Source organism: Agelaius tricolor, unplaced genomic scaffold, assembly GCF_023055355.1.
Source record: "Agelaius tricolor isolate 1412-34295 unplaced genomic scaffold, bAgeTri1.0.p SCAF_69, whole genome shotgun sequence".
Classification (NCBI taxonomy): Eukaryota; Metazoa; Chordata; class Aves; order Passeriformes; family Icteridae; genus Agelaius; species Agelaius tricolor.
Window position 1 is genome coordinate 1,497,093 of NW_027269329.1, and position 12,875 is coordinate 1,509,967.

The window sequence follows — 12,875 nt, forward strand, 5'->3', positions numbered from 1 at the left end:
GGAATTCCCAAATTCCAGAATTCCCAAATTCCCAACTCCCAGAATTCCCAAATTCAGAATTCCTGAATTCCCGACTCTCGGGATTCCCAAATTCCTGACTGCCAGAATTCCCGAATTCCCAGAAACCCCGAATCTCCCGGTTTTCCCGGGGGATCACAGCCAGGGGCCGGGGGTGCAGTCCCCGCATTCCCAAATTCCTGGAGGGGAAAAATAAATAGGGAATCGGATTTTAAAAACCCCAATTTTAATCAATTTTTAAATATAAATTCCCGCTGCCAGTTGGATCCCACCGGGTGGGAATTCCAGGGAAAAAAGGTTTGGAACAGCTGGAAAAATTGGGGGAAAGGGATTTGGATGGTTCAAATTCCACGGAGGATTTCCAGCCTCTCCCTGAGGGGAAGGATTTTTTTTCCCCGTGGATTTTTCCGGGATTTGATCCCAGGATTTGCTCTTGGCTTTTCCTGCTTTTTTTCCCTGGATTTCTGAGCTTTGATTTTGGGGGAAGGAAATCCCACATTCCCGAGGGATTTCGGGGAGGTTGCAGATTTTTATCGGGAAGGGGAGAACTGGAAAAGTGGGGTTTTAATTGCAGGGGGTGAGGCTGAGTCCGAGCCGGCTCCGGCTTCGGGACTTTGCCGAGTTTGGGATGGTGGGATCGTGGGAAATTGAGGGATTTTTGGGGATTTTTTGGGATTTTGGGACGGATGGGATCTCAAAGCTCATCCCGTCCCACGCCCTTGGGCGGCTCCCGCTGGCCCAGGCGGCTCCAGGAGCTGCCCGGGCTGGGCTGGGGCAATTCCAGGGATGGGGAATCCATGGAAAAACCTGGGCCAAGGGAGGATTTATCCCAAATATCCACCTGGATCCCACTTTATTTCTGGGGAAAACCTTCTCGAGGAGCCCCCAGGGATAAAATAGGGGAAAAAAAATTAAAAAGATAAAATGGGGATAAAAAGCCCAGCTGGAAGCAAAGCCCGGGAAAAGAGGCGGCGCCGGGAATTCCCCCCAGACCCTGCCCGCGGTCCCGGCTCCGCCCGCGCCCGTCCCGGGCATTGTCCCGGCCCCGACGCCGCCCTCGGACCCCCCGGCATTTGTTCGTCCCGGGATGTTCCGGGAATGAGCCTCGGGAAGCTGCGGCTGATGCAGGAAACAACTTTATTGATGGCAGGGAAAGCAGGGACAGGGACAGCGACAGGGACAGGGACAGGGACAGGGACGGCCGGGAATGGCCCGCGGGACCCCGAACCCTGGAATCTCCCGAGGGCAGCCCAAAGCAGGAATCCCCCATGGGATCCTAAAGCCCAGAATCGCCCAGGGCACCCCAAACCCATCACCCGGGGCACCCCAAAGCCCCAATGCCCCCCAGTCCCATCACCCGGGGCACCCCAAAGCCCCAATTTCCCCCCCGGAACCCCAATCCCGGCGCTGCCGGCGGGGACAGCGGCGCTGCCGGCGCCGCTCAGGGCAGGGTCACGGATTTGGCATCGCCGCCGGGGAAGCGGATCTCGTGCGCCAGGCACGGCCCGTTGGGCTCCTTGCCGAAATCCACCAGGAAGTTCTTGTTGACGCTCAGGCCACCCTTGTCCGTGTCCACGTCGAGCTGCAGCATCACCGAGCCCTCCCTGCGCGGGGACAGCGGCGGCTCAGGGCGACAGCGACCCCGGGGCCGCGCCGAGCCCGCCCGGAGCTGCTCCGGACGGCGCCGGGGAGCGCCCGGGCCCGGGGCCGGCGGCGCGGGCTGCGATTGGCGCCGCTTGCGGTCCCCAGTGCCCGATGGAGGGGACAGGATGGGCGCAGGGACAGCTTTGGGTCCCCACTGCCCCCAGGACGGGCACGAACCCAGGGCAGGGCGGGCTCGGGGCCCTTTCCCCTCCGCAGCTCCCCCAGGCTCGGCTCGGGCTGCGCCCGGCCAGGCCCGACCCCCTTGGGCTGAGCTCAGCCCGGGCTCTGCCCGATCCCGACCCGGCCGCGAGCGGCTCCGGGACAGCCCCGGGGGGGTCGCGGCCCCTCCCGCTCCCACCGGGCCCGGGCAGCCTCGGGCAGCCGGGAGGGGCTCACTTGATCAGGCTGGGGTAGAACTGCCGGTCCCAGGTGCTGTAGAAGGAGTTGGTCACGTAGAGCCGCTTCCCGTCCAGGCTCAGCTGCAGCGTGGCGGGGCCGCCGTACACGCGCTTGCACTGGGACACACGGACTGGGGTTACTGGGGGCACTGGGGGCGCGGGGACACACGGACTGGGAACACTGGGGGCACTGGGACACACGGACTGGGGGCACTGGGACACACGGACTGGGGTTACTGGGGGTACTGGGGGCACTGGGACACACGGACTGGGGGTACTGGGAGCACTGGGGCTGGATTCCAGCAGGGGCAGTGAGAGCAGGCTCAGGTGAGCGCTCACACACGCTCACACTCACGCTCAGGTGAGCACACACTCACACTCACTCACACTCACGCTCCCCCAGCCCCGCCCCCAGCCCCGCCCCGGCGCTCCGGCCCCGCCCCGCTCACCTTGAGCACCAGCGGCTCGGGCTGGCACTTGAGCTCCTCGTCCCTGCACACGGTCACGGGGCCCCCTCGCAGGATGCTGCCCCCCACGAACACCTGCAAGGGCCGCGCTGGCTCACGAGCGTTCCCCGGACCGGCCCCCGGGCCCCCGGCCCCGCCCGGCCCCGCCCGGCCCCGCCCGGCCCCCGGCCCGGGCCCTGCCCCTCACCTGCCCCACCAGCCGGGGCTTGCAGCTCCGGGACAGCTCGTACTGCCGGATGTCCCCGTGCAGCCAATTGCACACGTACAGGAACCGGTCGTCCTGGCTGATGACGAGGTCGGCGATGAAGGCTGCGGGCAGAGCCGGGGCTCAGGGGCACGGCCAGCACCGGGGGAGGCCACACGGGCCTGGCCTGAGCTGGGCTTTGGGGCAGGGACCAGCACTTCGGGCTCAGTAGGGATTCGGGGTCGGTAATCATTTAGGGCCCGTCCCGTTTGGGGTCAGTCCTGATTCGGGGTCAGTCAGGATTCGGGGTCCCCCAGCAGGATTTGGGGTCACCGAGCCGGCTCCGGGGTCCCCCAGCAGGATTTGGGGTCCCCCAGCAGGATTTGGGGTCACCGAGCCGGCTCCGGGGTCCCCCAGCAGGATTTGGGGTCCCCCAGCAGGATTTGGGGTCACCGAGCCGGCTCTGCGGTCACCCAGCAGGATTTGGGGTCACCCGCACACCGCGCCCGGCTGCAGAGCTCGCCCAGGGAACAGGAATGCCAACCCCGAGGGCACACGCACCCGGCATCTTGGGCATGATCCAGCCCGACACGTCCTTGGCCGGGATCCGGATCACCTCCTCCACGGCCCAGTTGTCTCTCTGCACAGGGACACCGAGCCCGGCTCAGCCCGCGCTGCCCCGGCCCGAGCCGAGCCGAGCCGAGCCGAGCCGGGCGCGACGGGCTCAGCCCCGAGCCCCGCACCCGGACCCTCCCTGGCCCCGTTCCCCGCTCCTCCTCCTCCTCCTCCTCCTCCTCCTCCTCCTCCCCCCTCCTCCTCCTCGTCGTCCCGGCCCCGTTCCCGCTCCCCACCGCGCCGCACTCGCCTCGCAGGATTTGTAGAAGCGGAAAATGGCCCCGCTCAGAGCACAGCCCACGTAGCCCTCGGCGGCCTCGGGGTTGTGCAGGAAGCGCACGGTCAGCGGCAGAGAATCCTCGCCCAGGTCGAAGCACTGCGTGAGGCTGCGGCACGACAGGTTCCACACGTTCAGGCGGCGGCCGAAGACCCCTGCGGGACACGGGGGAGAGGCTGGGGGCGGCCGGGGGCGCCGGCGAGAGACCCCCGAGGGGCTCCTGGGGGGCATCGGCACGGGAAGGGCAGGAGCTGGGCAGGGGGAACTGGGAAATGCGGGAACTGGGCAGGGGGAACTGGGAAATGTGGGAACTGGGAAATGCAGGATTTGAGGAGAACAGAGAGAAATGAGGAATTTGGGGAGAACATTGAGAAATGCGGGAACTGGGGAGAACAGAGAGAAATCCGGGATCTGGGAGAACACAGAGAAATGCAGATTTGGGGGCAGCAGGACCCGGCCCCCCGGGTTCCACCCCGCCCATCCTCAGCCCGAGCCTGGCCGAGGCTCCGGGCACAAATCGGCCTCTGGCGGGCCCCGAGCCCTGCCGGCCCCAGCTCAGCCCTGCCGGCGCTGCCGCCCGCGTGTCCCCACCTTTCTTGAGGTCATCGGGGTTGAAGCCACGCCCGGCCACTCTGGGCACCATCCCGGCCGAGCTGACCAGGACGTTGTGCCGGGCCTGGTACCAGAAGTCGTAGCCGGTCGGGGGAGCCTCACACTCGTTCTCCCAGTTGCCCTTCAGCTCGAAGGTCTCTCCGTCCAACACCACGAAGCCACCTGGGACACACAGGGACGGGCGGGGACAAATCCAGGCGGCCGCGAGTGCAGCGGCACCCCCGGGGTGCGAGTTTGGGCAGGGACACGGGAATTCCAGCAGGGAAAACTCACCTTTGCCGTGGCCAGCGGCGTCGCCCATGTTGGCGACCAGGACGTCCCCGTTGGGCAGCGGGTGGGTGACAGACAGGTAGCCCTTGTTGCACTTCCAGAACACATCCACGGGCTCGATCATCTGCGCGAACCAGCGCCCATTTCAGCCTCCGCCGGCTCGGCGCCTTTCCCGCCCGAACCCCAGAATCCAAGCCCGCTCCCTCCCTCCCTCGCTCCCTCCCTGGCTCCCTCGCTGCCGGCGGCCCCGGCTCCCCCGGCCGTACCTTGCAGATCCGCGGCGCGCGGCACTGGGAGCCCACATCCACCACGTAGATGCGGGAGGAGATGAGGCCGGGCAGCACCAGCTTGGTCCTTTTGGCCGCGGCGCCGCTGTCGAAGCAGCCGCAGGCGGGGCCCCAGCCCGCGCAGTGCAGCTCGTCCTTGAGGTTGGGCATGGGCAGCCGGTGGATCACCTGGGCACGGCCAAGGCAGCTCAGGCCGGGCCGAGCCGGGACAGCCCGCGGGGAGCGGCCCCGGGGCCAGGGGAGCCCCGGAGAGGGGCTGGGAGCGGCCTCGGGATTTGGGGAGCCCCGGAGAGGGGCTGGGGGCGGCCCCGGGGCCAGGGGAGCCCCGGAGAGGGGCCGGGGGCGGCCTCGGGATTTGGGGAGCCCCGGAGAGGGGCTGGGGGCGGCCCCGGGGCCAGGGGAGCCCCGGAGAGGGGCCGGGGGCGGCCTCGGGATTTGGGGAGCCCCGGAGAGGGGCTGGGGGCGGCCGGGAGCAGACGGGACAAGGTTTAAAGGTTCTCCTCGGTTCCCCGGCACAGAGATATCCGGGCGGCCCCGCAGCGCTCGGGGGGCGCAGCCCCGGCTCGGTCCCGCCCGGAGAGCCCGGCAGGCGCCCGTACCTGGCCGTAGTGGCAGGAGCGCGGGTTGAGGTCCACGGTGGCCAGGAAATCGGGCTGCTCGATGCCGGTGCACCTGTAGGTGCAGGTCACGTAGGCGACCTCCTCCCGCGGCGCTGGGGACACAAAAGCGGCTCGGACCGCGCCCCGAGACCCGAGCGGGACCGGGAGAGCCCCGGGCAGCTCCCCGCCATCACCGCCCTGATTTCGGGGCGCTGCCGTTCCCTGCCCGTCCCCCCGCGCCGCTGCCGACCCGGGAACGAGCGGGAGCGACCTCCGGCAGCTCTGGCCAAGGGGCCCGGCACAGACACCGAGCTCGGGGGACCCCAAAGAGCCCAACCGCCCCCAGCCCAGCCCCAGGGGCAGCACTCGCCTTTCAGCACGTCGGGGCACGAGGGGTACTCGTAGCACGGAGCTCTGCATCTGTCTGGGGAGCAGAGGGGACGCCGTGAGCCCGGCCCGGGCCCGCGCCCGCGCCCGCTCCGCAGGCTCCCTCCCAGCCCAGGGACCCCGGGGCCACCCCGGCGCCACCGCGGCCCTCCCGGGGCACCCCTGGGAGCGCTCGGGGCGGCGCTGCCGCCTCCCGGCTCCGGGACCGGGACCCTGGGGACAGCGCGGGGCCGAGCCCCGCTGGGGACACCCGGCGACAGCGCGGGGACCCCTCCCCACTGCGGGCACGGCACAGAGCCCAGACGGGACGGGGACAGAGCGGTCACCCGGAGCCGGGACACGAGGGGGACAGAGCCCAGACGGGGACAGAGCTGCCACCGTGAGCTCGGATGGGGACAGAGCTGCCACCCGGGTCCAGGGCACGCTGGCAGCTCCAGCACGGACAATCCCTCGGGATCCCGGGGCCCCGGGGCCGGGCAGGGCCCCCGGGAGCCGCCAGGGCCCCGCAGCAGCTCCGGGAGCAGCGGCCCCGCGGGCAGAGCTCGGGCCCGGCTCCCTCCTCGTGCCCGGGGCACAGAGGCACCTGTGCCCAGATGTGTGCAGGTCTGTGTGCCCAGGTATGCGTAGGTGTGCGCAGGTGTGTGTGCCCAGCTGTGTGTGCCCAGCTGTGCCCAGGTGTGCCCAGGTGAGTGTGCCCACCTGTGCCCAGGTGTGCCCAGGTCTGTGTGCCCAGCTGTGCCCAGGTGTGCCCAGGTGAGTGTGCCCACCTGTGCCCAGGTGTGCGCAGGTCTGTGTGCCCAGGTGTGCCCAGGTGTTCCCAGCTGTGCCCGGGCCAGCCCCGCAGCCCCCGGGCGGGGCCGGGCTGGGGCCGGGGCTGCGGGCCCGGGGCTCGGGGCAGCCGCGGGGGTCCCTTACCCATGGCTGCAGCTCTGGGGTCGCGGCGCTGGCGGCGGAGGAAGGAGCCGGAGCTGAGGGGCAGCTGCTGCTGTCTCGGGGCTGGGGCGGCTGTGCCGTGCCCTGGCTGCTCCCGGGGGCCTTTTATCCCCGCCGAAGGGTGCGGGCAGCGCGGCCAAGCCCAGGGAGGGGCTGCCCAGCGCTTGGGAGGGGCCAGCCCGGCGCTGCGGCTTCTTTCCTCCTCCCCGCCGCCAATCTGGGCCCAAATCTGCTGCTCCCTGCAGCTCCCGAAGCCTCAAACCCCGGGGCCGGCCCCGGCCGAGCCCGGCTCGCCCCGCACGGAGCGGCTGCTCCGCACCCGCAGCGCCCCCGGCCCGGCCCGGCCACCCCCAAACGGCTCCTGCTCCTGACAGGGGCACCCCGGCCCCGATCCCAGCGGCAGCCCGGGGCTCCCCGAGCCGCCTCTGCCGGGGACGGGAGTTTGGGAGCTCGGGGACACCGGGACGGGCTCGGGGACACCGGGACGGGCTCGGGGACACCGGGATGGGCTCAGGGACACCGGGATGGGATCGGGGACACCGGGATGGGCTCAGGGACACCGGGACGGGCTCAGGGACACCGGGACGGGCTCGGGCACACCGAGGCCGGCTCGGGGACACCGGGACGGGCTCGGGGACACCGGGATGGGCTCGGGGAGCTGCTCAGGGGATCCCGGCGACACCGGGAGCTCCACCTGGATCAAAGGGGGATCCCGGGGAATTTGGGATCTGCCGGGAGGGATTTGCGATCTGATCCCAGGGAATGGGGCCAGGACAAGAGGGAACGGCCTCGAGCCGTGCCAGGGGAGGCTCAGGGGAAATCTGGTAAATTCTTCCTGGAAAAGGGAAAAGGCCTTGAAGGGGCTGCCCCGGGAGGTTCAGAGTGGCCACCCCCGGAGAATTCCCGGACTTTGTCTGGGAGACCGAGGGGAATGGGTCCCATCTTGGGCTGGATGATCCTGGAGGGATTTTCCAGCCCCAAAAATCCTGGAATTCCCGTATGCGTCCCTTTAATCCTCGGTGCAATTTCCAAACCCAGTTAAGTCTGGAATTCTCCTAATGGTCCCTTTAGCACTCAGCGCTATTTCCAAACATCAAATCCAGTTCCTACATCCCCCCAAAATGAGCGAATCCTACAAAAGCCACTGCAAATGAACGTTTGGGTAGCTCGAAATTCCCGTGGTGAGCCTGGCCGGGAGGAGATAAAGCTGCGGCTGATAAGATAAAGTTGCTGATAAGAGCTGGGATTACTTCCTGCCCCTCCCTGCGCCCAGGTGAGCCGGGCTGGTTCTCCCTGTGCTCTGCTGCGGCTTTTCCATGGCCAGAGGTGGGGGCAGCGTCCCCCCAGCCCGGTTCGGGAAGTTTCCCGGCTTCTCCTCCTCGTCCCCACTTCCATAATCCAGGGAAAATCAGATTTCTCCGTTCCTGACACTGCAGATCGCGTTTATCTCCCCCGATTTGGAAGGGATTCATCTGGGATCTGTCCCGCCCATCCCGAAAGCCTCTGGAGCTGGACATTCCTGCCCCGTGGAGGGAGGAAAGGCCTCCCCGAGCCTTTCAAGTCCCTCATTCCAAGCGGATCCAGAGGAGGAGAGACGCCCTGGAATTATCTCGGGCTGTGGCGGCTCCTCGGGGGCTGCTCGCCCAAAAACTTCCAACCCTTGGGAATTTTGGGACCCGGCCCAGGGCAGCGGCTCCTCCCGGCCGCCTTTTCCTGCTGGTTTGGGGGGTCCGGCTGTTCCCTGGAACAATCCCGAGGGAATTCGGGGTTCGGGCCCCCCGCGTGTCCCCCTCGGCAGGGACAGGGACCGGGACAGGGATGGGGACAGAGACCGGGACCGGGACAGGACAGGGACAGGACAGGGACAGGGACCGGGACAGGGACAGGGATGGGGATAGGGACCGGGACAGGGACAGCGACAGTGACGGGGACCGGGACAGGGACAGGGACAGGGACAGGACGGGGACAGGACGGGGATAGGGACCGGGACAGGACAGGGACAGGACGGGGATAGGGACCGGGACAGGGACAGGGACAGGGACAGGGATGGGGATAGGGACCGGGACAGGGACAGCGACAGTGACGGGGACCGGGACAGGGACAAATGTCCTCCCTCGGTCCCGTTCCAAGCCCGACCCGGGGTATCGCGGCCCCGTCCTGGGCTGCAGTGGAGCCTCCCCGGCTTTGGAACCAAGGAAAAGCTCGCGGTTCCCCCGAGTGTGATTTTTTTTTTTCCCCCGTTTATTTCTGGTGGAGGAGCGGGGAACAAACTCCCGAGCTCATCCAGTGTCACCCGCCCTCCACTGGCCGGGGAATTTCGGATTTTGTCACATTTTCAGGTGAACTCGGAAGCCAGCTCCCAAAAATCACACTTTTCCCACCGAATCATCAGAAAAGCGGGGAATTCGTGGCTCGGAAGGGAATTTGAGCTCGAGGCTTTCTGACGGGAGAGCCGGGAACGCTGCAGAGCCCCGGGGGCGGCTCCTGGGTGGAATTGCAGCCCCGGGGAGGAACGAGCAGCGGGATTTGGGGCTCCCTCCGTGAGCCAAACGTCTTCCCAAAGTCAGTGCCCGGCTGAGGGTGCGGGATCAGGCCGAGGCCGGGAAGAGAGGACGGAGAATGGGCCAAAAGCGCAGGAAATCGGGATTTAGGAGCGGGTAGTGCTGAAGGAGCCCCGGCCCCGCTGGGGGAACCTCGGGGGAAGCCAAAGCCCCGCCGGGGCCGCTGCCGGAGCCGGGAGCTGTCCGAGGTGGCGGCGGAGCGGGGGCTCGTCCCAGAGCGCCGCTCCCGCCTTCCCAAATCCGGCGCGTTCCCAAATCCCGCCGGGGCCGGAGGAGCCGGAGCGGCCGGCGGGGCGTGGGCAGCGGCCGGAGGGTGCCGGGGCTCGTCCTGCGGCCACGCGAGCTGCGCTGAGCGCGCGCTTATCTCGCTGTTATCAGCGCCGCGGGGACACGCGAGCGCCGAGCGGGGACAGGGAGGGGACACGGCGACGTCAGCTCGGGAAGCCACCGGGAGCAGCGCGGCTCGTTAATGAGGGGCGGGCTAATGAGCTGGCTAATGAGGAGCGGGCTAATGAGCTGGCTAATGAGCGGGTGTGAGCGCCAGGGGAGGGAGGCGCGGGCACGTGGGGACACCGAGGGTGTCCAGGGCGCACCAAAGCGGGGCTGCCGGCCAAGGGCGGCCCCGGCCAGAGCCTCTTCTGCACTTTTCCACCCCAAAGCCGATGGTTTTCCGCGATTCTGCCGCTCGCAGTGCCCAGAGAAGGCCCTTGAGGCGCTGCCCGGTGCCCGGTGCCCGGTGCCCGGTGCCCGGTGCCCGGTGCCCGGTGCCGGGGCTGGCCCGGAGCGGCCGGGGGCGCTGAGCTGTCCCCGCTGCGGGGACATCCCCGGGCGGTGTCCCCGCGCTGCTGGCGGCAGCAATTCCGTGTCCCTGTGCCCTCCGCAGTGCCCGGGCCGCTCTCCCCAGGGCCGGGAGCCGCATTCCAGGGCGCTGAGCGTCCCCGGCTGTGGCACTGCTGGCGGCCAGGCCGGTGGTGGCCTCGGGAGGGGACCCTGCTGCGAGCCCTCGGGGCCTGGAGCGGGATCTCGGCTCTTTTGGGGCCACTTCAGCCCAGTTTGGGTCAAATCCAGCCCGGCTGGTGCCAGTTTTGTGCTGGTGGTGGCACCCGGGGCTGGAGTAAGGCATGGCCAGGGCCCTGAGGACACTTGGGGGTGATCAGAGGGTTGGGGACAGTCCCGGGTGACCCTTCCAGCCCCAAGTGCCAGAGCCGAGCACCCCAAATCCCCCTTGTCCCCGGCTGACCCCAGGTCCCCACCAACAGGAGTCAGCCGAGGAGGCCACCCCGTGTCCTGCCCTGGCTGCAGCTGCCCCAGGGGCGCTCAGGGAGGATTTCCTGAGCCCATCCCGGTGTCCCCTGGGTCTGTCCGCGTCCCTGAGATCCCCTGAGCAGCTCCCCGAGCCCATCCCGATGTCCCCGAGCCCATCCCGGTGTCCCTGAGCCCATCCCGGTGTCCCCGATCCCATCCCGGTGTCCCCGAGCCCGCCCCGGTGTCCCCGAGCCCATCCCGGTGTCCCCGATCCCATCCCGGTGTCCCTGAGCCCGTCCCGGTGTCCCCGAGCCCATCCCTGTATCCCCGTGATCCCCTGAGCAGCTCCCCGAGCCCATCCCCGTGTCCCCGATCCCATCCCGGTGTCCCCGAGCCCGCCCCGGTGTCCCTGAGCCCGCCCCGGTGTCCCCGAGCCCGTCCCGGTGTCCCTGAGCCCGCCCCGGTGTCCCCGAGCCCGTCCCGGTGTCCCCGAGCTCCCAAACTCCCGTCCCCGGCAGAGGCGGCTCGGGGAGCCCCGGGCTGCCGCTGGGATCGGGGCCGGGGTGCCCCTGTCAGGAGCAGGAGCCGTTTGGGGGTGGCCGGGCCGGGCCGGGGGCGCTGCGGGTGCGGAGCAGCCGCTCGGTGCGGGGCGAGCCGGGCTCGGCCGGGGCCGGCCCCGGGGTTTGAGGCTTCGGGAGCTGCAGGGAGCAGCAGATTTGGGCCCAGATTGGCGGCGGGGAGGAGGAAAGAAGCCGCAGCGCCGGGCTGGCCCCTCCCAAGCGCTGGGCAGCCCCTCCCTGGGCTTGGCCGCGCTGCCCGCACCCTTCGGCGGGGATAAAAGGCCCCCGGGAGCAGCCAGGGCACGGCACAGCCGCCCCAGCCCCGAGACAGCAGCAGCTGCCCCTCAGCTCCGGCTCCTTCCTCCGCCGCCAGCGCCGCGACCCCAGAGCTGCAGCCATGGGTAAGGGACCCCCGCGGCTGCCCCGAGCCCCGGGCCCGCAGCCCCGGCCCCAGCCCGGCCCCGCCCGGGGGCTGCGGGGCTGGCCCGGGCACAGCTGGGCACACCTGGGCACACCTGGGCACACTCACCTGCGCATACCTGGGCACACACACCTGGGCACACAGACCTGGGCACACAGACCTGCGCACACCTGGGCACAGCTGGGCACACACACCTGGGCACACCTGCGCATACCTGGGCACACAGACCCGCGCACAGCTGGTCACAGGTGCCTCTGTGCCCCGGGCACGAGGAGGGAGCCGGGCCCGAGCTCTGCCCGCGGGGCCGCTGCTCCCGGAGCTGCTGCGGGGCCCTGGCGGCTCCCGGGGGCCCTGCCCGGCCCCGGGGACCCGGGATCCCGAGGGATTGTCCGTGCTGGAGCTGCCAGCGTGCCCTGGACCCGGGTGGCAGCTCTGTCCCCATCCAAGCTCACGGTGGCAGCTCTGTCCCCGTCTGGGCTCTGTCCCCCTCGTGTCCCGGCTGCGGGTGACCGCTCTGTCCCCGTCCCGTCTGGGCTCTGTGCCGTGCCCGCAGTGGGGAGGGGTCCCCGCGCTGTCGCCGGGTGTCCCCAGCGGGGCTCGGCCCCGCGCTGTCCCCAGGGTCCCCGTCCCGGAGCCGGGAGGCGGCAGCGCCGCCCCGAGCGCTCCCAGGGGTGCCCCGGGAGGGCCGCGGTGGCCCCGGGAGGGCCCCGGGGTCCCTGGGCTGGGAGGGAGCCTGCGGAGCGGGCTCGGGCGCGGGCCCGGGCCGGGCTCACGGCGTCCCCTCTGCTCCCCAGACAGATGCAGAGCTCCGTGCTACGAGTACCCCTCGTGCCCCGACGTGCTGAAAGGCGAGTGCTGCCCCTGGGGCTGGGCTGGGGGCGGTTGGGCTCTTTGGGGTCCCCCGAGCTCGGTGTGTGTGCCGGGCCCCTTGGCCAGAGCTGCCGGAGGCCGCTCCCGCTCGTTCCCGGGTCGGCAGCGGCGCGGGGGGCGCTGCAGGGAACGGCAGCGCCCCGAAATCAGGGCGGTGATGGCGGGGAGCTGCCCGGGGCTCTCCCGGTCCCGCTCGGGTCTCGGGGCGCGGTCCGAGCCGCTTTTGTGTCCCCAGCGCCGCGGGAGGAGGTCGCCTACGTGACCTGCACCTACAGGTGCACCGGCATCGAGCAGCCCGATTTCCTGGCCACCGTGGACCTCAACCCGCGCTCCTGCCACTACGGCCAGGTACGGGCGCCTGCCGGGCTCTCCGGGCGGGACCGAGCCGGGGCTGCGCCCCCCGAGCGCTGCGGGGCCGCCCGGATATCTCTGGGCCGGGGAACCGAGGAGAACCTTTAAACCTTGTCCCGTCTGCTCCCGGCCGCCCCCGGCCCCTCTCCGGGGCTCCCCAAATCCCGGGGCCGCCC

The 12,875-nt window shown here is 69.7% G+C and overlaps 1 protein-coding gene across 1 annotated transcript; it reads right to left on the reverse strand.

Moving 5' to 3' along the window:
- Positions 1-1,381: 1,381 nt before the first annotated feature.
- LOC139585031 (methanethiol oxidase-like) lies at positions 1,382-4,940 on the reverse strand. Its single transcript, XM_071417431.1, has 9 exons — positions 4,752-4,940; positions 4,489-4,609; positions 4,195-4,377; positions 3,577-3,758; positions 3,273-3,351; positions 2,715-2,836; positions 2,510-2,602; positions 2,059-2,177; positions 1,382-1,622 (listed from the first exon to the last, which is right to left on the reverse strand). The coding sequence occupies exons 1-9, from the start codon at positions 4,920-4,922 to the stop codon at positions 1,460-1,462; spliced, it is 1,233 nt and encodes a 410-aa protein (XP_071273532.1). The 5' UTR covers positions 4,923-4,940; the 3' UTR covers positions 1,382-1,459.
- Between the last annotated feature and the right edge of the window lie 7,935 nt (positions 4,941-12,875).